The sequence below is a fragment of the Chrysemys picta genome, chromosome 1 (genome assembly GCF_011386835.1).
Source record: "Chrysemys picta bellii isolate R12L10 chromosome 1, ASM1138683v2, whole genome shotgun sequence".
NCBI lineage: Eukaryota > Metazoa > Chordata > Testudines > Emydidae > Chrysemys > Chrysemys picta.
Window position 1 is genome coordinate 338,587,238 of NC_088791.1, and position 23,960 is coordinate 338,611,197.

Sequence of the window (23,960 nt, forward strand, 5' to 3'; positions counted from 1 at the left end):
CAGATAAAATGGCAAGTCATTTAATCACTAAATGATGGCTATTCTGATTGTACAAAGCCAATCCACTGGTCTTATAGTTTGTAATGCAGCATTCATTTAAGCAGGTGATGTGCTTTGTTTTAGATGGATGGCTTTGGGGAGAGCCAGTAAAGAGCTTTATCAGACAACTTATTTCTTTTCTTTGTCATCCAGAAACCGAAATGAGCTAGCTGAGACGCTTGAGCTTTTGAAAGCACAAATCGATCCTGCACTGTTGAAAAAGAACAACCAGCAGGACAGCTCATCACGTGAAAGCCCTAGCATAGAAGATGAAGATAGCAAAAAGGAGGAAGAAATATCTCCACCAGGTTTTCTACCCTCTTTTTTACCAAGCTTTAGACATTGTGCTGCATCATATCAAAATGTTAAACTTCCTGAAAAATGAGAGGATTAGAATAGGCCTGGTTTTTTTTGTTTGCTTTTTTTATTTTCTAAGCTAAAATTCTCTGATCCATGTATCGAGGATACATTTTTAAACCTTTTCACACATTTTAAAATTCAAAATAATTTGGGTGTGTACTCAGTTTACTTTAAAAAAAAAAATCCCAACAAATTACATATACAACTTTCCATTCTTTAAAAAAAATGTAACTTTTGTTTTTGTGGTATTTTGTGTAACACCCTTGACACTTGACATTTGCTTTCCTATCCCTTATTTTTCTTTCATTTGTCATGCATTAGGTTTCAACCCAGCCTCACGTTTCTAATGGACATGAAACTCCTTCTACCCCCCAAATTTGTGTAGTGGCATAATTGATGTCAAACACCACACCCATAGTTGTGTTGACATTGGCTTTGGCTTTGGCTTTGTATCACAAAATATGGATTTTTCTTCACTTTAGTAACCTATGCTTTAAAATCAAGAGCAGCACATGAGTTCAAGATAGTTTTAAATTGTTGGATTTAAGTACAGTATTGTCAGGTAGCTTAATAATCCCAATGAAGATCTGTGATGAGCTTTGTTTGATAACAAGCCCTTAACTGTGCACATTTTATTTTTCTCACCAGTGAAGAAACATTACTTCATTCCTTACTGCTTTGACACTGCGTATTTCTGATATGTTGCCTAACTTATTTGATGTGTTGGGTTTTTAATAGGAATCAGTTAATGTTAAATGCTTCTCCTTGTAGTAAAAGACCTAATTTTTCAGGTTCAAAGCAATTAAAGGCCTGTCTCCCCTGGGGAATCTGGTTTTAAAATTGGTTTGCATTTTTGGGGGGAAATTTCCACAATGGGGACAAGGCTTTCAGGATCACATTGTGCCCTCTGTTACACCCATGCCAATCGTATTAGTGAGTGTTATAGGTGTAACTGTGGGCAGAATTTGGCCCAGAGTTCTGGCCTACAAGAGGAAGTATTGCTATTTCATTGACATTCGATGCATGTTCTTCCAAAGAACTGGTGAAGGGAAGAAGCAATTAATACAATGATATAATATTGTGAGGTGCTGTAGAAACAGTGCAGAAATCTTATTGTACAATTAACTGTATCATTGCTAATATCCAATAATTAATGCAGAGTATGATCTGTTTTGGTTGATATAAGTTTAATATAACTAAGATATTTGACAATGGCTAAAGTTGCAATTACATTGCAAATAAGAGATGATCAAATCTCCCCAATACTACAGAGTTAATTTCAAGCAATGGTCTTGAAATTGGTTCAGTAAAAACTGGTCAGACCAGTTTAAGCTACCTAAACTCAGGGCTATGCTTTGGCTCTAACTGATTGATTTAAAAGTCTATTTAGCTGAACCAGTTTTAAAACAGTTCTCCAGTATAGACAAGGCAATCATGAGACAAGACAGCACAGTACACCAATCCATCAAAGTTCGCTAATGTCACTATTCATGTTGGGCTAGCATCTGATATGCATTGCTTGTAGAATTTCTAGTGCTAGACAATGGGGTTGTGTCTATACCAGACAATGGAATTACTTGTAGCTGGTTTAGGTACAAAGAGTTCAGCACTTAAACCATTCCAGTTGCACAGCCCTCTGGTACCTATCGCACAATCCAAGTAATACTTTCAGAAACTGTATGTTCTGGGAGATGGTGAAATAACACCCTACCCCGGAATGTACTGTTTGTTTGTCCACATCTACACCGGCACTAAATTATTCCATACTAAAACAGTTTAAACTGAACCACTTCTTAAATCTGCTGAAAGTCTACTCTACTCAAAGGATGTTTTGAGAGCTTGTAAACAGCTAAAGCCCTCTTTGAGAGTGGATGTGAATGCTTTGATGTAGGGAACTAAATCAGTTCTTAGAATGGGGAATTTGTCTAGCATAGACAAGGATTAGAACGGCTGCTGCCCTCTAATGTTAGAAGCTTGAGGGAGAGGCATAGCCAAGGGAAAAGCGTTGCAAAAGAAAGAGGTCAGAGACAAGGGAAGAGGAAGCGGGAAAAGAGTAGACACAGAAAATGTATCCTACTCTTCTCTCTGGTAAGCACTGCCTTCAAGAAAGCCACTTGCAGCATTGATTTACATTCTGCTTTCCCCTGTAACTTCTCATCTAAGTAAGGAGGAAAAAATGGGTCTGGACCCTTTGAAATATTGTCCCTGGTTTTGCATTCATGGGGAGTTGACTTCTCTCTCTGACTTCTGAAACTAACTAAATTGGGTTTGGTTTTTCTTTCAAAGTCCCTTGAGTTTCTCCTCACCAATTTTTTTCCTTCTATACACTGTTTTCTTGTTTCCTGTTTGAATGTGAGTTAAGCTAGCTCTTGGATTCCCCCTCTTCATTTAGAACTAAACCAGCATTTTGGGACGCTTTCATCTGGGAAAGGACTTAAGTTCGTGCAGGGGGAAAGGAATAACTTGGTGCTGGGATTTACTGCATTTTGGAATAGTAAGAGCCTTTCAAGTGTTGGAAGATCACACTGCAGAATATATAGTGCTATTACATCTCATTTTTTGTTGACTTGTATCACACACCTACTGAAAATTGTATCTCAACTTCTGGGCAAAGACCATATCATCTAACTCTGGATAGATCTGCTCCCTGCAGTTTTCTCTGATGTACTTGTACTCTGCACTTATTTTGTACGTGTTGGTCCCGTTGAAGTCAACGGGACTTGTGTGTGTGAAATGAATGCAGAATGTTATTTATTATTTGTATTGTGGTAGCACATAGAAGACCGAGTCATGGACCATGGCCCCGCTAGAGTGCAACAAATCTGGGTGAATTTTGGTTCAGGACATAGTATTTCAGCTTCTCCTCTTCTCTCTGAAACAGAAAAAAATAATAAGCAAACCCTTCTGAAAATATCATTGTGTGTAAACAAGAGTGTGGTTTGGATGTGGACACGTCACTTGAAGTTCTAGTATAAGGAATTCTGTAAAACATTTTGTCATAGTGAAATAATGCAAACTGTCAAGTCAGACTTCTTTTAAAAACTAGTGTTACAGACCTCGTGCTTAGATTTTATGTACACACTTTTAGAAAAAAATTACTAAAACTGATTAAGGAGCTAAAAGGTCAGCATAAAAAAGATAGATCTGGGGCTCTGCTGATATTCTCTGTTAAGTTTAGAATTATCTCTGGTTTTCAGTTGAACTGAACTGCTGTTCTGTCCCATTCTTTAGCTAATATTTGTCAATCAGACGGCAAATGCCAGTGTTAGGCCAAACCCTTAATTTCATTAGAGAGGACTCATTTTGATTGTTGTAGGATGCATCTTTAGCTTTATTTTTTTTATCTAGAATTCATCTGGTTATGTTATATTATTTTGTTTCTATTTTAACAGGAAATGAATTAAAAATAAAAGAAGAGGAGGAGAACATGGAGGAACAGTCAAAGGAATTGGAAAGCCTTCCTCCACCTACAGTTCCAGCAGATGAAAACATGATGAAAATGGAGAAAGTGGAAGAAAAGGAAATTATAAAACTGCCAGTCATAGTAAAGCTAGAAAAACCTTCAGAAAACAGTGAGGAAAAGCAGATTACCAAAGAAGAAAATGATTCCTTTAAAGAAAATGTCAAGCCTGTTAAAGCAGAAGTGAAGGAAAATAAAGTAGAACCAAAAGATTTAAAAGACGTTAAAAGCAGCACAGATAAAATAACAGTACATGAGCCTGAGAGATTAGAGTTTTGTGTCAATGTCAAAACCCCTCAAGAAGTTGTGGAGAAATCTGCAGAAGAAAGTGAGAAACTTAAAAATGACCAGCAGGCAAAGATACCACTGAAAAAGCGAGAGATCAAGCTGACAGATGACTATGACAGCCCAATAAAGGGGTCCTTGTGTAAATGTGTTACTCCAACAAAGGATGTCTTGAAAGAGGAAGGAAAACCAGAGGAGGAGGGTTTTAGACGAGTGCCTACAATCACTGCTTTATGTCCTGATGGGAAATTGCTAGTAAATGGAGAGGTTACCAGTGAAAAAGTCGCCCAAAATGTCACCCAAAATAATAAGTCAGAACATTCCATTAGCACAAAGGAAGACAGCAGCAGCTCATCGAAGGAGAAAAATTGCATAAGTGGGGGGAAAATATCAGACTCTTTAAACTCTGTTAGCAAAATTGTGAAAACATATGAAGATCAGAAAAATGTGCCTACCGACAAAGAGGTAGCTGCTACAATCTCTGAGGTTTCTAATCAGAAAGTGCCTTTAAAGGAGGAATCTAGTCTTATGGAAAAAGAGTCCCTCGACAGTATGACTTCTGAGGTGGCAATGGAGGACTCGTGGAAAGCAGGATACTGCCCCAAGAAACCTGAAGAGAAATTAGCTTTGAAAACTAGGAAGGACAGACGACCACCACTCAAAGAATGTTTAGAAAAGCTGGAAAAGTCCATGAAGACATCCACTCCTAAGGAGCCACCCAAGCTTGATCTAACAGATGAAGAGGGTTTGAAAAGTAAAAATGAACTGGAGAAGAAATCTGACTCTCCAAAAGCAGCTGAAACACCTCCATCTATTCCTCCTGTTCCTTCCGAGAAATCTGCTTTAGAAAAAGAGGGCTCAGATTCCAAAAACATACTTCCTGATGAAAGCAAAGTTCAGGAAGGATCAGATTCAGAAAAACAAAAGGAGGAATTCGAAGTTCCCCGGACAGAACCAGATAAACAAGATAATGCCCAAACCTCTAATATAGAGGAGTCTTCAGAGACTAAAAAGGAATCTCCAGTACAAAAAAGCAAATTTAAATATAAACTGGTTTCTGAAGAGAACATCTGTGTAACAGATAACAAGGAAATAACCTCCGAGAGGCAGAAGGAAGGGATCAAGTTAACCATCAGGATCTCCAGTAGAAAGAAAAAGCCTGATCCACCTCCGAAGACTCAGGACACCGAGCAGAAGGAAGAGGAAGAAGTCAATGTTGGTCGCACTTTAAGGAGGTCTCCAAGAATATCTAAACCTACTCCAAAAGTGGTGGAGACTCGGGATCAGAAAACTGACAAAAAACGAGGTGAAGAAGAGGAGGAGAAATTGGCAGCGCTGCAAAAGCAAGACCGAAGAGAGGATGTGAAAAAACAAGAGAAGGAGTCCAATTCTAAAGTGAGCAAGGTAACACCATTATAGTGCACAGGAGGAGATGGTTGTTTTCGATCTAAGGAAAACACATTTGTGGAGAAGTATGCCATTATGTCAAGTATCAGAGGGGTAGCCATGTTAGTCTGAATCTGTAAAAAGCAACAGAGGGTCCTGTGGCACCTTTAAGACTAACAAGTATTGGAGCATAAGCTTTCGTGGGTGAATGCCCACTTCATCTTGCGTCTGATGAAGTGGGCATTCACCCACGAAAGCTTATGCTCCAATACTTCTGTTAGTCTTAGAGGTGCCACAGGACCCTCTGATGCCATTATGGTCAATTTATGCATGTTACTAGTCCAGTAACTTGGTTAGGGCAGTGACTCATCTGAAAACAACCCCCAGGAGAGTGCTAATAGCTATTAACATCATGATTTGTAAGTGTCAGAATTCTTACGTTGAACCTGGTTTTAGAATAACTCGTGCAAATTATTTTATTTTCTAGAGGACCTTATCCTTATTAATCAAACCTTCAGGATGCTTTAAATCCTATAGGTCGGATGCTTTAACCATGAATAAGATGCTGAAGATTAACTGTGTGATGTATATGCTGATGCTTGGTCAATTTGATGATGATGGCGGATAGATGGCAATAGGAAAAATGTTAGAGTAAAGTAGTAATGATATGTAGAATTTAACAGGAGTTTTGTTCTTGAGAGTAGCTGAACCACTTTTAGAGGGATTATGAGGGAATTTCTCATCTAGGCTGAATGTAGGCTTTATGTTGGGTTCAGAAAGTGTGTTTTGCATGAGAAGTTTATCTTTCAGGCACAGTTTTAAAGTTTTTATAGAGTAGAAATGATAGTGAGCTTGCAGGTAGAAGACATGTACAGCCTGCTATTAGCCATGCTGTGACTATTTTCTTTTTGACCTGTATGCCTTCCTGAAAAGCTAATTAAAATACATTTAAAAAACAGGAAGATAGAGGCAATATTTTTCTTTAAAAGTGTCCTTGGTAAAAGGACATCTAGTTCATTTCAAAAATGAATAACTAGTTTTTTTTCAGGTGCTATTCCTGTTCTGAATCCCCTTACTAGCTTTCGTAGTTCTACAAACACCTTTTTCTCTATTTAAAAAAAATTTTTTTTCTCTCTTCTGTTGCAGTGTGAATAACCTTCACAAACAAAATGAGAAATTGACCTTATAGGGGACAGGTGAAACTGTTATATAGCAAGTGCTGTCAAATGCCTTACATAAACTGCAAATTACTGAGATTTTTTTCATCTTTCAGTTCTGGTAATAATAGGTGCTACAAGTAACAATGTTAAAATTGAAACAAGTATGGTCTTAAATGGACATAGTTTTTGAAAGACTTAATGATCTAAATATGTGTAGTGAGATGCAAAAATTAATATAATAGAGAATTTGGGGCCTGGTTTCCTTGTATAGAACACACACATGCACACAGTCCTCCCAGACATCTTCCTCCTCCAACCCCACAGGCAGAGAGAACACTTAACGATAACAGCAATTTATCTCTTACAGTATGATGATTCTAAAAGTAAAATAAAAGTCACATTCTGTAATTTATCAGAGGGGTAGTCGTGTTAGTCTGAATCTGTAAAAAGCAACAGAAGGTCCTGTGGCACCTTTGAGACTAACAGAAGTATTGGGAGCATAAGCTTTCGTGGGTAAGAACCTCACTTCTTCAGATGCAAATTCTGTAATTTGTTTTTCTAAAAGGAAGCAATGATAAAAATATATTCTCTTTGGATTGAGGAAAGGCAGCTTTAAAATAAGGTTAATTGTACTCTGGAGGGGAAAAGTTTACGTGTTAAAGTTCTTGTCTTCACTATGCAAAATTACCTTGTCAAAGTAGAAATTTTAGATTTTGATAGCTCAACAAAGGAGTGGAGTCACATTCTAAAGCTTCGTCTTCACGTCTTTTAAACCTCACCTGAAGCATTTGCTTTGCCTATACCTTTTAATTTCCTTTTTTCCTTTAGTTGTAATTAGTTCTGTAAGGATTTTTGTACTCAATGAAAGATCTACTCATTGAAGCTGCTCTATCAGGGGGGAGGGATAGCTCAGTGGTTTGAGCATTGGCCTGATAAACCCAAGGTTGTGAGTTCAATCCTTGAGGGGGCCATTTAGAGATCTGGGACAAAAATCTGTCTAGGGATTGGTCCTGCTTTGAGTAGGGGGTTGGACTAGATGACCTCCTGAGGTCCCTTCCAACCCTGGTATTCTATGATCATGCTACATTTTCCTGTAGCTGTTCTGATTGAAATGAATCAGTTCATTTTAGAGAACATTTACTCAAACTTAAGTGTGATGGTCTTTTTAACTTGGAAAACCCACCGTGTAAATGACGAGGCAATGTAAGAGCCTTTTGCTGTGTTTTATCTTTGGACCACTAGGTCACACAGAGAAGCAAAGTGCGGTGGACAGGAACTCGAACTCGTGGCAGGTGGAGATATTCAAGTAATGAAGACAGTGAGGAGTCTGAGACCGAAGAAAACTCTGAGGAGGAATCTGAGGGGGGAGAGGAAGAAGAGGAACCTGCACCTGCTGATGATGATGAACCATGCAAGAAGTGTGGCCTTCCCAATCACCCTGAGCTAGTATGTTCTTGATCTACAAAATAGTGTGATGGGAAAAAACTTCCATTAATTACCCTGAAAGTGATGGTTTTTTAGACTAGTAATGTGTAAAACATAGCTATTTCTGCCATGAGACAGCTTTCTTCTGAGAGATGAATGGTATTTTATGATAAACAATCCCTCCCTGGGAAAAGCGATGGGGCAGGTTTAATAGGTGGTAACAGTAAGGGGACATGGATATGTCCACTATTCATCTTAATAGAAACAGGCTTTTAATGCTGTGGGTATGCCCTGATGGCTTGGGGCTAAGATGAAATTCCAGCATGACCCCCCTCATATCGCTTGTCCTGTCTGCTTCCAGTCTGAATCTTGCTGACTGACATGATGGTGGCCTGAGGAGGAGGAGGAGGAGGCAGGATTCAGAATCCAGCTTGATCTCTTCAGCCTTCCCCAACATTTACTCTCTCTCCCTTCCTCCTACCAGTTCTGAGTCTCATGTTGGGAAAAGGGAGGGTGTATGAGACCGATCATTATTCCTGGAGCAATTCTGCGCCAAAAAACTAAAATTCTGCACACAATATTTTAAAATCCTGCATATGTTATTTGTCAAAATAATACAATATAATCATGCCAGTTTCAATTAGTTTGGTCATTTATTTCAAAATACCTGTCAACAAGTGTGTGTGTAACAATACAGACAACAAAAAAGATTCAGGAAATGTTTTTTTGACAAATAGATTTCTTACAAGTCATATTAATACAGAACTTTGAGTAATAATTCATTTAAACTACAATATAGAAACATATTTCCCGCATCCCTCAGAAGTAATGCAAAGGCTTAGGGGAGTCAGGGATAATGGAGGACCTGAAGGAGAGGGAAGTAATTGCTGGGAAGGACCCTGGGAGAGAATCTGGGGGGTTGTTGTGCGGGAGGAGAGTGTTATGGAGTTGGGGAGCCTCCCCCATGCAGACCCTATCTAACCCTAGTCTCTCCCATTCAGTCAGGCACATCTGCCCCTGTCCCCATGCAGAGGTGATGCATGGGGGGAGGGAGGAAGGGCATGCACATGCCACCCTCTCTCCCCCTCCCCCCTGCCCCGATTGCTCAGCCACATGGTGTGGCCAGGCCCCCTCCCTGTGGAGCAGCTGAGCTGGCGAGCTGTGCCAGGCAGAGAGAGGCAGGAGAAACCGCTGGAAGCTGTGTGGAGGGGCTGCTGCTTTAATTCTGATGGGGAAAGCAGGAGGAATAGCTAGGAGCTGCAGAGAGGGGCCGCTGCTTTCTGGGACGGGCGGGGTCCAGCTTTCCTGAAGGCGGGGGCTACCTGGGGAGTGAGTGGCTTGAGGTGTTCTGGGGTTGTGGCCTATCAGCAGGTATGGGTCATCTCTGTCCCCATGTGTCCCTGCACCCCCACTCAGCCACGCCTCCTCCCCATCCCCATGTGTCCCTGTACCCCCATCTGGCCTTGCATCCCTACTCCCATTCAGCCCCTGCCCTAGTCTGTCTCCATCCACTGGCCCTTTTGAACCCCATTCTGAGACCACCCCAGCAGCACCTTGTGCCCCACTCTGTCCCCCTATATCTTGTGCCTCCTCCCCTAGCCCTGAGGGCAGGGCACTGTGAGGAATGCAGCCTCTCTTCCACCCTATCAGCTGCTGACTGCTGCAGCTGGTGAGCCAGCCACCCTCTGTTCTGGTGCCATAGCAGCCTCTGGTGGCAAAAGGCATAACTGCAGAGCCTCTCCAGCAGAATGTATTTTCTGCAGAGGAAAAAAAAACCTGCATGGGACATGAATTCTGTGCGTGCGCAGTGGTGCAGAATTCCCCCAGGAATAGATCATTCTCTGGTCTCCTTATTGGGCAACAGCTAGCTTTTAACCTTCATTGTGTGATGTTTTTGATCCCTTTGACGTCACAGGCAGAGAATTGGGACCATTTACTTGGAACCAAGAGGGAAGAGTGCAAGTTTGTTTCACCCCCTAGGATGTCTTATCTTTTATAGTGTATACTCTGTTATGTTTGTACATAGCACCATGAAGATCTGACTTGGTTGAGGCCTCTAGGTTCTAGACCATAACATAAGAACGGGCATAGTGGGTCAGACCAAAGGTCCGTCTAGCCCAGTATCCTGTCTTCTGACAGTGGCCAATGCCAGGTGCTTCAGAGGGAATGAACGGAACAGGTAATCACCAAGTGATCCATCCCCTGTCGCCCATTCCCAGCTTCTGGCAAACAGAGGCTAGGGACACCATCTTGCCCATCCTGGCTAATAGCCATTGATGGACCTCCATGAATTTATCTTGTTCTTTTTTGAACCCTACTACTGTAATATAAATGAATAAATCTCTCACACACACACACACACACACACACACACTTCTAAACAAACATTAAGGTTGCAAAGTCAAGCCACTCAGAAGTTAGGAAAAGGCAAAATTAAGGTTCCCATGCAATCTTAATTGAGCCCCTTTGTACATATGCATTATGGGAGAGTCTTAATTGCATGATCATATATTATTTTTCCTCAGGCCCCTTACCTCATTCAGTGTACAGGATGGATGGTGCTCAATTAATGAGCAGCTATTCAATATTTTGTTTTAACCTCCATTGTTCAATATATGCATCCTACTCAAACCCTGTTCGGAAAACAGAATTATTAATTTCCTCATGGACTTCCTATGGCACTCAGACTATATTATATCTGAGTGTTTCACAAATGTTCATTTATTTTCAAAACACCTCTTGTTAGGAAAGGGGCTGTTATTATCACCATTTTATAGATGGGGAGCTAAGGCACAGAGTACTTAAGGTCAAAAGTGTCCACTAATTTTGGGTTTCCAATTTCAGACTTCAGCACCTGATTTTTCAGAGTATGTAGCATTATATGGTGCTTTGTGTTTAAACCACAATTGTGTCTGTCAGTACTTGGCACGTCTGCAAATCAGAACCCAGGATCTCAAATTAGGCATGCCGAGGATGAGAAGCGCACAGTTAGTGGCCGCCTGTTAAAAGTTGGGTTGAAGTGGCTTGCAGAGCATCACAAAGGAACTCTATGGCAGAGACAGGGATAGAAACCAGTTTTTTACAACAGACTTCTATAGCTTTAACCATGAAATCATCCTTTCTCTTCCTGTAGTCCCCTTCCTCATTCACTACACACCTTCCAAGTTCTGCAACAAATGAGGCAGGGATCCTGTGAAAAATAAATATATAACCAAAGACTTTATCATAAATTACAAGAGTAGCAAATTAAAGTTTCCTAGGCAACCCCTAATTCTGGCATTTTCTAACTTTTGAGTACTTGCCTTCACAGCCTTAATTTTCCTCTAATGTCGCTTTTTGGCATGTAATAGTCACTTTAATTGCAGACTGAAGTCAGAACACTTTTTCTCCATCATAAACTGAATAAAAAGAAACCATCAGACTTCTCACCTGGTTCACTCTGCTTTATTTTTAAAAATCGGTTCAGATATTTATGAAGTAAGTGCACAATCAAGTAGTTTGAAAACTACTTGCAGCCCAGTATAAAAAACAAGTGTTCAGAAATCATCCAGCTTGGTGCCATTTAATGTGTAATAAAGTCCAGGCCCAGAATTTAAACATTAAAAACATCTTTTATATGAAATTTTAAATAAGACAATTATGACATATCTTGAATGTAAAACCCCATGCCGTTTGGTGATGAAAAATTGGGTTTTACATTCTGGGTATGTCCTTTGGAATAATAAGGTTTGATTACTTTCCCCCCCCTAAATAAGGCATGGGGCAACAATCTGTGGCTCTTTTAGAGGTCATTACTTTTTCTCTAACTCTTATGACATGGGGTTTACTGTGCGTATGCATTAAAGGAAAACTCCAGGGCAGTATATGATCCTCTGATGATTACTTGAATAATTCACCAAAAACTGGGTCTTCTATATAACAAAGAATGAATTCAATAGGAAGCTGCAATATGGGGTATCTGAGAATGCAGGGTAGGACTTGAGAGAAACAGAGAACCCATTTGTGTGGATAGGAAAGGAAAGTAAGGGGTAAAATTTCAGAAAAGCCACTGCTATGTTCAGCTTTGAAAGTTCTTGCTCTTCCATGTGGAAGCAGCAACCTAGTCTCAATCTGCATCATATGTCTGGAGTGCTTGCTGAGACGCATCATCATTTGCAGCTTCATCTGAGGCCATTCTCATTTGTGAAGGTAATGTGACAAGTGTTTCCTAAAAACTGTTCTAGGGATCTGTGTTGCATAAGTATATGTTCATATGCAGTAAATTAACTATTTAAGGATCATAACTTATCACTGGAGTTTTCCTTTATATTTTTTCAATATTGTAAGATGCTGAATACTACAATATTTTAAATGGAATGGAATTCATAAGAAAAGTATAGCCTGAATATTCGTGAAGACTTCCTGATATCGAGTTTCTTTAGAAGTGGCATTATCTGCTCAGTGAAGTGCTGAAAACCCCATTGCTTGAGATGCTTACCACTAAATTGAACAAAGGACTAGATAGATGACTATTCTCTCTAGCATTTTATCTCTAATTTCTACAGTTCTGCTTTAACAACACTTGCCACTCATCTTTAACATTTATATTTATCCGGCAAATCATAATGGTCACTCATGCAATTAATCCACAAAGTAAGCGTTCTTTTAGTTATGTGAAGACATGCCAGCATGGTTGAGACCACTTTAGTAGCTCCTTGAATGAATTGCATACTCCAGTGGATGTGCACACAATTCACATCAACTTTGCCATCTCCTGTTTGATAGAAAAGAGGCATCTAGGGTTTATTCTGATAAATCAATATGCATTTTAACAGCTTCCTAATTCTGTGTTCTCCTATGATTCTAGGCAATCCAGATAGGGTTTGTTTTCGTCTGTACACGTGATAAACAATCCAGAGTTAAGGCTGAACATCCTGGTACATCAACTGTTCCATGAAAAGACATGTTTTATCTTTCCATAAAACCCTACAAATAAGTGATTTTGGCGGTTCTGAAGTTTGTACGGATCAGAATATTTATGCAGTTGTTTCAACACTGCCTAGAAAATAGCTTTAGAACTTGTTACCTGCCAAGAGGTGCAAACTGCTGCTAATCTTTTACTTTGTTTCCACAGATTCTGTTGTGTGACTCTTGTGACAGTGGATACCACACAGCCTGCCTTCGACCCCCATTGATGATAATCCCAGATGGAGAGTGGTTCTGCCCACCTTGCCAACATGTATGCTTTCTAGTTGACTAGTTTTCATCTCTGCTAGATGTTGTGGAGAATCACTGTTTGATTAACAAACTATTTCTGGTGACCATCTTTCTCAGTTAAAAAATAACCTTTCCTTTGGGATGCATTGCCTCAACCATCCCCCTGCTCTGTTATGAAACCGAGCTGGAGATAACCTTTTCCTCACTCTTTTTTCTTTTTTTCATTATTAGTAGATGGCTATTGTACTGCTTAACAGAATCAGTTCTTTCCTACCTTTGCAAAGGTTACATCAAGGAAACAGTAGAATTGGAAATATTCATTCTCTTAATTTTTCCTGTAAGAAAGACTGAATGAGGGAGTGCAGCACTAGTCAAGGAAGCAGGAGCTCTGGTTGAAACCCACTTCCCTCCCCAGATCTACTGGTTGGAACATGCAGCCAGGTGCCTGTAACAAGCCAGCAGGAGCATGTTTGTGATATGCCAGTTGGTCTCGGCTGAGAGCAAGTGCTGTCACTGCCTAGCAGCAGGCAAATTTCAGTGCTTCCTCTAATGAGGCTAGATGCTACTAAAAAGTATTTCAGTGCAAACATATGGCTGGCCTTCCTGTGAAATAGAAGGTGCAAAAATAGTGAGTTCTTCAGGGTAGATGCCTGGAGTTTTAAAGGCCATAGTGTGACTAATACGTTTCCTGCTGCAGTGATTGGGGAAGAATTAGGCACATTACAGAGGCAGCCTGGTGGATCTCATACCCCATCTTTGCTTCCAAAACAGCTAGATCACTTGCATGTCACAAGCAGGGCTGCTGCTGTGCAAAAGATGCTGATCAGTGATGATGTCTAGTTGTATTGTGCATCAAAATTTGCCTGTTTCTGTGGTCTTAAGTATTTTTTTAATTTAAATAATTAATGGGTTGAGAGTGTAAGAATTTTTTCTTTACATATGAAGTTAGAAGTGCTACTCGTACCTGATTATATATAAAGCACCTCCCCACCGAGGTGCTAAGGGCACTGTTGACTAGTTCCTAGTAAGTACATAGTAAGAAAAAAACCCACCTAAAACTACAAAAAAGAGCAGCGGAAAGTATATGATGGGAGAGGAGGAATGGATGGGAGAGAACAAATCAAATCTTCAAAAGAGAAGTTTTAAATGTGATCAAAGGAGAAAGGTTCTACAGTGATTGCAATAAAAACACTTTTGGGGAGAACTTTTGCACATGTAACAAGTGTAATGGGAAAAGGCAGGTCTCCTGCTGAGACAGCAAAGCAAGTTCTTCTCATAGGGGCCACTTACTTGTATCAAAGATCAACTCAGTTGCTGACCTAAGACATAATGTTAGAATCCCTACAAAGCAGGTGATATATCTGTGAATAATAACCACCTACATGATGACTTGATTATTATCTTGATATTAGATGTGGATATAAGGTCTTATAGCATACAAAACATTTTATTTTTTTTTATAAAAAGCACCACAGTAGTAATCAATAAATGGAAACTTAGTGCTATGTGTTTTCCAATGAAATAATAAAAATGAAAGTTTACAATCTAAAAAGTTAAACCAAAAATGAAGTGTGGGAAAGAGGACTAAAACGCACTATGTATGTATGTATATAAATAAAATAAAATACAAACTACCTCCCAGTTACCTTTCTGCTAACTATACAGATTTTAAAATAAAAAAACAGGGAATCATTTAGAAGTATGTTTATTCTAAACACTCATCTTTAATACATGCACTGGGCAGACTGCTTTCTACAATAGATACCTCTCACCGGAAGGGTTTATCTCTCTAGCAAAATGTGTTGAAATTTGTGCTAAAGTGTACCTTAAATTTAGAAGACTGAACCTTCACTACATGCCATGTTCTTGCCGAGTGGGTATTCCAACAGAAGTAATATTGTGTTGCTACACCACTAAAGTCTCTGGCAGAGATTAAATTAACATAATAATCTTAGGCTATATACAGGGAAATGCAGAGAAAACTAGGAATTTAGTTTTAAGTATTCCACGTGTAGACACTTATCCCTATTCCAGAGATCACTAAGGCAAATGTGAAAACAGTGCATTAAGTGTCTGAATAAACTGATTAATGAAGGTATTTGCTTATGCAAGAAACTGATACTGTGTATTATCCCCTCAGAAATTACTCTGTGAGAAGTTAGAAGAACAATTGCAAGATCTGGATGTTGTCTTGAAAAAGAAGGAGCGGGCAGAGCGAAGGTACTGAAACCTAGTTGGTTGTGTTCACAAACTGCTCACAGTGAGTTGCTAGGCAAAGAGGCAGAAGTAATTGATCAAGCATTAAATGGACCTGGATAAGTATGTTAATGAGACCTTGAGCTGATAAGTTTGTTTTTGATTAATACCCATGAACTTCCTATTAATCAGGGAGTTTACTGCTGGCAGCAAATCTGGAGATGCTTACAAAAGGGTAAAACAGAAGTCCAGTAGTTAAAGATGAGGGGATGGTGTTTACTAAGGTTCAGTCATGGCTTCTGAACATGGTTTGGTCCTGCCTACACTTGCAGTTAAATAATTTTCAGCACTGGTTCATCTGCACCCTTTGCTAAGACAGTCAGCAATGTGTAAATTTACTAGTGTAGACAAGTTCTGAATCACCTGACGTGGCTACAGAAGTTTCTAATGTAATGTGCCTTACAGACTTCGGTTGCCTTTTTCACCTAGATTAGTCTGAAACTTCATCTACACTACAGGATCACACTATTGCATGTTACAGTGGTCTCAAGTTGTAACTTGAGATGTAGCTTTGTGTCCATCCTAGCAGTCATCCTGGTTAGTGTAAATCAACACTGTGTCCCCACAAACAGAATTTCTTCCAACTGTTGCAGTAACAGTAGGGTTACCATATTTCAGCAAGCAAAAAAGAGGATGGGTGGAGCCCCGCCCCGTCCTGCCCTGGCCCCGCCCCTGCCCCACCCACTTCCCGCCCCCCTCAGAACTCCCAACCCTCCCCCCCGCTCCTTGTCCCCTGACTGCCCCCTCCTGGGACCCCTGCCCCTAACTGCCCCCCCCAAGACTTCACCCCCTACCTAAGCCTCCCTGCCTCTTGTCCCCTGACTGCCCCCTCCAGAGACCCTCCCCCCATCCTAACTGGCCACCTAGGACCCTACCTGTGCCCTGACTGCTCCAACCCTTATCCACACCCCCACCCCCAGACAGACCCCTGGGACTCCCATGCCCCATCCAACCACTCCCCACCCCCTGACAGCCCCGCCCCCCGAACTCCCGACCCATCTAAACCCCTCTGCTCCCTGTCCCATTGACTGCTCCGATCCCTCTCCCCACTTCTACCCCCTGACAGCCCCCCCCCCCAGAACTCTCAACCCCCCCCCCCCCCGCTCCTTGTCCCCTGACTGCCCCTCCTGGGACCCCTGCTCCTAACTGCCCTCCAGAACCCCACCCCCTACCCAAGCCTCCCTGCCTCTTGTCCCCTAACTGCCCCCTCCTAAGACCCCCCCCAAACTGCCCCCCAGGACCCTACCCGTACCCTGACTGCCCAAAACCTTATCCACACCCCCCCCAGAAAGCCCCCCCCAACTCCCGATCTCCCCCCCCCCCCCGTCTCTTGACTGCCCCCTCCAGAATCTCCCTGCCCCTTCTCCGACCCCCTGGCTCCCTTGTTGTTGGCCTTCGGTTCGCCTAAGGGCTCTCTGGGAGCTTGCTGAGTCAAACGCTGGCCAGCAGCGGGGGAGGAGCTCCAGCCTGCCGGAGGCGAATGCAGGGAGGGAGGGAGGGAGTGAGTGAGTGAGCTATGCTGCAGGGGGAGGAGGGGGAAGTGGAGGAGGGACTCTCTCTCGCTGTCGGAACCACATGTAAGTGGCACCATCCGGCTGCCCTGTTAGCCGCGCGCGCTCTGCATGGGGGGAGGGAGGGAAGTCCGGACATTAACAAATTCCCCCCGGACGCTATTTTTACTTCAAAAATCCGGACATGTCCGGGGGAATCCGGACGAATGGTAACCCTAAGTAACAGTGCATTGTGCATAGCAGTCCCACAGTTCCCAGCACAGATATCTGAAACAGGTTTGTGAGTAGCAATCCACAGTTGGGAGAGGCGCAGTATTTCTTAAAACATTAATTGTGTGCCTTTAAAAATTAACTTTAACACGTGCATAGTAAAGAAATTTTGATTCTCTTTTTATTTACAATATTGTATGTGGTTCAAGTCAGAGCCATGGCTTTCTGTTTTGTCTGTTTTTATAAAATGGGTTTTGTATTAAAGTTATATTAATGCAAAATTAACAGTTGAAAACTTTAAAAGATGGGAAATACAAAAGTTAAGGTACCTCCTAGTAATGTTAACTCTTCCACATAGCTCATGTATAGTGTTTTTGCATTCCTAAATGTTCAAGTAGCACACACTTTACTAATGCTATCAGACTTGTCTTCTTCATCACCAGTCAGTCTATCTTGCTTTTTAAATTTGCAGCCTGAGTGTTGAATTATTGTTGGTTTTGTAATTTTTACAGAACAGCATGCTGTTCAAATGTTACTTCTGTTTTATATGGTGAAAATTACTATAAGAACAAACATTCAACAGTCTGATCCTCTAGCCAAAATAGTCTAGTTTCCTCTTCTACATTTGCTTTTTGCTGCTTTTTGAAGCATCTGATCTCTATTGGTGGAAGAGGCAGGGCAGTAAACTTGATGGCACAATTTTCTAATCTGGCAGGAATCCAGTGCTGCTTTATTGTGGTATGTTACAGGGTAATCATGGTGAAGAGGGTAGAAATCCTGACACAGTGGTGTTGGAAAAAGTCCAGGGTCCTGGTTTTTATCACAGTACGAGTACAGTTCTTAGCTAAAATGGGAAAATAAAGGTTATTTGGGGCACAAGAGCAGACAGGTGTTAAGACACTATTTGCTGTACCAGAGCTCAACTTTGTAAACCTATGTTAGCTCTTCATGTTTTTTAGTCTTTTCCTTTGGTGGAAAAAGAACCCCCTGAAGGAATTAAAGCTCTCACTAAGAGTACAATGGTCTGATCCTTTGTGTCACTGCAGTCACACTGCTAAGTCTCCTAGTTTTGATTATTTCCCATGCAGCCCAGGGTTTAACTTGACAACATTCAAGGTTCTCATTGAAATTGGTTTAGCTATTCAGCAACACATCCATACACATCCCCAAAATGGCAGGTTATGGCTAACTTATTTTTAATGAAAATCCATTGACTCTGTGGTGGCAATAACAGTTGTGACAAAAATGTAGACTTGGGTCAAAATCTTTCTCCTTCTACTCCAGCTTACTGAATTTCAGGTTTTTCATTTATACACCTACTAACGTTTATAAACAAGTCCTGCCACTAGATGGAAGCAAAGGCCACTGAAGATTTTGCTGATACTGTTTTGCATTTAAATCAGGGGTTCTCAAACCTTGTCAGAAGGTGCACCATATCTTTTGATAGTGTCTCCTGGGACTACTTTCCAGTTCCTGGTCACCTCTTAACCCATGCCCAGTCTCATGGATTGTCTCCTCTCATTCGTAATATTATATCATCCCTGTGGCAACTGCGGCAGTTAGTTACACAGAAAAATAATAAAAACAACAAGGAGTCCTTTTGGCACCTTAGAGACTAACAAATTTATTTGGGCATAAGCTTTCGTGGGATATAACCCACTTCATCAGATGCATTGAGTGGAAAATACAGTAAGGGGGTATAAATATACAGCACATGAAAAGATAGGAGTTGCCTACCAAGTGGGGGGGGGTCAGTGCTAACGAGGCCAATTCAGTTAGGGTGGATGTGGCCCATTCCCAACAGTTGACAAGAAGGGGTAAATATAAACCGAGGGAAAATTATTTTTTGCAGTGACCCAGCCACTCCCAGTCTTTATTCAGGCCTAATTTGATGGTGTCAAGGTTGCAAATTAATTCCAGTTCTGCAGTTTCTCGTTTTTGAAGTTTTTTGTTGAAGAATGGAGACTTTTAAGTCTGTTATTAAGTGTCCAGGGAGATTGAAGTCCTCTCTTATGGGTTTTTGAATGTTACAATTCTTGATGTCTGATTTGTGTCCATTTATTCTTTTGCGTAGAGATTGTCCGGTTTGGCCAATGTACATGGCAGAGAGGCATTGCTGGCACATGATGGCATATATCACATTGGTAGATGTGCAGGTGAATGAGCCCTTGATGGTGTGGCTGATGTGGTTGGGTCCTATGATGGTGTCCTTTGAATAGATATGTGGACAGAGTTGGCAACAGGGTTTGTTGCAGGGGTTGGTTCCTGGGTTAGTGTTTTTGTTGTGTGGTGTGTAGTTGCTGGTGAGTATTTTCTTCAAGTTGGGGGGCTGTCTGTAAGTGAGGACTGGCCTGTCTCCCAAGGTCTGTGAAAGTGAGGAATCGTCCTTCAGGATAGGTTGTAGATCCTTGATGTTGTGCTGGAGAGGTTTTAGTAGGGGGCTATAGGTGATGGCTAGTGGCGTTGTTACTTTTTTTGTAGGTGTTTGTCTCTGTCTGAGGGATTGGAGCAAATGCGGTTGTATCTGAAGGTTTGGCTGTAGACAGTGGATCGTGTGATGTGGTCTGGATGAAAGCTGGAGGCATGTAGGTAAGTATAGTGGTCGGTAGGTTTCCGGTATAGGGTGGTGTTTATGTGACCATCGCTTATTTATACGGTAGTGTCAGGAAGTGGATATCTTGCGTGGACTCGTCCAGGCTGAGGTTGATGGTGGGGTGGGAATTGTTGAAATCATGGTGGAATTCCTCAAGGGCCTCCTTTCCATGGGTCCAGATGATGAAGATGTCATCAATGAGAAACTGCAGAATTGGAATTAATTTATACCTGCTTGCTGTATTTTCCACTCCATGCATCTGATGAAGTGGGTTATATCCCACGAAAGCTTAGGCTGAAATACATTTGTTAGTCTCTAAGGTGCCACAAGGACTCCTCGTTGTATTTACAGATACAGACTAACACACGGCTACCCCTCTGAAAAATAATAGTACGAGATAATGTATATGTAGGTTCTTTTAATGCAGTTTAACAGTTAGAGATAAGGAAAGCCAGTGCTTCTCCATGGCAGGCAGTTTGAGAACTGTTAGTTTAAATGTTGAGCTTTCATTTGTTCCTCCTTGGTAAGGAAGGTACACGCTATTTCATCTGCCTGTTTAATATAAGACCTTTGCTACAACATTGCAGGCTCCATCCTTAATGCTGTTTTTTTATCCCCTAATTTCCTACACAATCTGTTGGGTTCCTGACTGTCAGAATTAGGATCAGTACTTGAGACCCTCTCTAGTAAAACCTGGTTGAATTTTACTCTTCATTCCCTTGTTGTACTTGATTTTTTTGCTTCATAGGAAATAAGTGGAAGAGGCAATGAATCCCAGTACAGAAGAAAATTTGATAATTATTAAAGCTTTTACATCTGTCTTCTCCCCTTTAGCAGCTTCTTCTCTTGCATCAAGAGATTATTTTTCAAGCATTTCCCTTAGTTTAAATCTGCTAGACAAATGATGAAGCAATTTTCTCTCCATCCACCCAGGTCTCATAGCACTCAGTGGGAGAGAAAGTTTCTTTTTGATTTATAAGGTTAGGGAACTGGTACTGGAATAGAAAAGTAAGTACTTTACTTTCAAATAAAGCCAAAAATGTCAGTGCAAGTGTTATCCTACAGTAATATAAAATTTTGGCAGCATGTGGCCTCGTTACTACAGCTATAGGAGAACTATCCAGAATCCACTTTACTGTTTTGTCAGCTTTCTTTTAAAAACAGTATTTGCTGCTTTTACTTAAGAAAAAGATTGGACATACTCTTTTTCTGCAATCAGTTCGTTAGAAGGATATTGAGAAAAGGAAATCTTATTCAGATGTCCAGTCGTAAGAATATTTGAAAATCTTGATCTGCTACCAGACAAATGCAAACATTGGGAAACATATTTTCATAGATAGATAGATGCTTGCAACTGTGTACATGTGTGTGTGTGTATATATATATATATATATGTGCTCCAAACTAACACATGCAAATATAAAGTTAATATGCATATCAGGTATTTGTGCTTATGTGTGAACAGTTAGGTGCATAGACAATGCATGCAAATGTGATTTGCACATGCAGTTGCTTACTGCTAACTTTAAAAACTGGTTCTGATTGACAGTACAGCCGTCCAGGATCTGTTTCAGCTCATAAAAACACATAAGTCTAGCACTTTGGCCTTAATTCTTGCTTTCTGTTTTAACAGTACAGTAGAACCTCAAGAGTTATGAACACCTCGGGAATGGAGGTTGTTTGTAACTCTGAAATGTTCGTCACTCTGAACAAAACGTTATTGTTCTTTCAAAAGTTTACAACTGAACATTGACTTAATACAGCTTTGCAGCTATGCAGAAGAAAAATGCTGCTTTTAACCATCTTAATTTAAATGAAACAAGCACAGAAACAGTTTCCTGACCTTGTCAAATCTTTTTTTAAACCTTCCCTTTATTTTGTTAGTAGTTTACGTTTAACGCAGTACTTTACTGTAATTGCTTTTTTTTGTCTCTGCTGCTGCCTGATTGCGCACTTCCAGTTTCAAATGTGGTGTGTGGTTGATCAGTCAGTTCGTAACTCTGGTGTTCATAACTCTGAGGTTCTATTGTAGCAATGCTTCATGGAATACTGTAGTGTGGAGATGAAGAAGAGCTATTAGGTTACATCTAGTCCATCCCCTGCCAGCATATAATTGCTCTCTACAGTATATTTCTTAGCGTATTATATTGTCCGGCTTACATTTAAATTCCTCAAGAGATGTGGCTTTCCTTGGGAGACTCTTCCACAGCCTAACGGCTCTGTTTTTCTAGATATTCAACAGTTTCTTTATTTTCTAAATTTTGATCTGTTATACTAGTTACCCTCCCTTATACCACAGTAACTCATTCCTCTCCTTCCTTGGTGTCTGTTCCCTTCAGACATTTGCAGTTGTTTGAACACCAGTTTCACATGTAAAGGAAATTGTGATCCTTCAAAACTTAGGAAATAATACCTACTAACTTTAATCAAGGTCTGAAAACTTGTATTTTGTAGTGAAACAACTCATAAGGCTGCTTCTACGGAACAGCATTAACAGTTTTGAATGATACTGATTAGATCATTGTTTTAAATCTGTACCATCTTACAAACAGGCTCCTTGTGAACTGTTTTTAATTTTCTTTCTCTCCCAAGGAAAGAGCGATTGGTGTATGTGGGTATCAGTATTGAGAACATCATCCCACCACAAGTAAGTTGACTCAGCTTTGTTCTATTGTTCTTTCATTTCGTAAATGTGTTTACTGCAATAAGTGACTTCAGTCTGTTTAAAAAAAAAAAAGAAAAGATACTAACATAAGATTTGCATCATTTTTAAAAGGAAACTGTCAACATTGTTTAGTAGTTTCATTTGGTAAAATTTTGAACCTATTGTGTTAAGCATATGGTTAAGTTCTTAAGAACTTAAGCATATTTAGGCCTGAAATCAGGGCCTAAATACAGTTTACGGCTCTATATATTGTAATTTGCTGTTTTGTGTGTTGATAATGAAACTAATTTAAGTCCTTTTAGTATATCTAGCTTGATGAAAAAATCATTTCTGGACTGCTCCAAAGAGTGGCTTCAAAAAGATATTGCCTACTCTGCATCATTACTCAGCAGTCCCTATGTGGTCACAGGGAACAGGACACCCAAGTGTTAGGAGTGGCAAATGCTCTTTCAAGGCAAAACATTAATTAACTGGTAGATGAGAATTAATTCTGTGGCTCACATTTTAGCTGGTGAGAGTGTAAGAATTAGGCAAGGATATTAATTGCTGTTGCTTTACTTCGGGATCAAGAACCTGTTCAAATTTTAAAAGCTTAAGCTTTATGAATAGATCTAAGTAAAATACTTCACAGGCAATTAAGACATTATTTACCTTTTTCAATTCTGATTATCACTTTCCTGATAATTGATAGGGAAAGTCAGTTAGGCACACCCAAAGAAATTTTGTTCTCCTCTTTTTAAAACGACACTGTTAAATGAGCAGCTCTTCATTTTTGCTGCCAATGTAATTTGACATATTGGGACTTCCTGAAATAAGACAGTTGCTGTCCAGAGTTCACTTTCTCTGCAAAAAGCCTACAATAACTGTGTTTTGATTTTGGCTTTTATATTCACAAAAGTCAGAAAATTCAAAGTTACGGTGCCCATAGCATCCATAACTTCTCTCCTACTATAGGAAGGAGCTTCTGATACTGGATATTGTATTAATTGTTTATCTTAATACAAGTGTACATTGAGAATAACAATTGCCGAAGGAGCCATAATTCTTTGCGTTGCTTTGCTTTTGTGTCCGCAAGATTTCAGCCAGAATGTTGTAGCAAAAATTTATTGACCTTCCCATTTTTTTCCCCCCCCCCAGAATGGGAGAAAAATGTTTTGCTCCTTCAGAGCTTGTGCTTTTTCCCTCATAAACTCATTTCAAAGTGATTTTTTTTCTTATGCCTTCCTAACAGATGATTTAATCCAGGCCCAGTAAATGAGCTTTTACATTTAAACTTGTTCAAACAATAAATGTCAGGTAGACTTTTCCACTCTAACTCATTATGCTAAAACAAATTTTCTCCCTCCACACTTGGTTAACTGAGAAATGGCTCAATGGGATTTTACCAAACTTAAAAAAACAAAACACCACAAGC

At 40.4% G+C, this 23,960-nt stretch overlaps 1 protein-coding gene across 5 annotated transcripts in view; it reads left to right on the plus strand.

Moving 5' to 3' along the window:
- Window positions 1-23,960, plus strand: part of RSF1 (remodeling and spacing factor 1) — a 128,229-nt gene that overhangs the window by 58,836 nt on the left and 45,433 nt on the right. For 3 of the 5 annotated variants that reach the window (XM_008172223.4, XM_008172220.4, XM_065596034.1), the window contains exons 5-10: window positions 193-347; window positions 3,792-5,548; window positions 7,933-8,136; window positions 13,229-13,333; window positions 15,452-15,531; window positions 22,474-22,528. In XM_008172223.4, coding sequence (XP_008170445.2) covers window positions 193-347; window positions 3,792-5,548; window positions 7,933-8,136; window positions 13,229-13,333; window positions 15,452-15,531; window positions 22,474-22,528 — 2,356 coding nt within the window. The remainder of the gene's footprint in view (window positions 1-192; window positions 348-3,791; window positions 5,549-7,932; window positions 8,137-13,228; window positions 13,334-15,451; window positions 15,532-22,473; window positions 22,529-23,960) is intronic. The other 2 variants (XM_065596045.1, XM_008172221.4) reach the window with 1 other exon arrangement.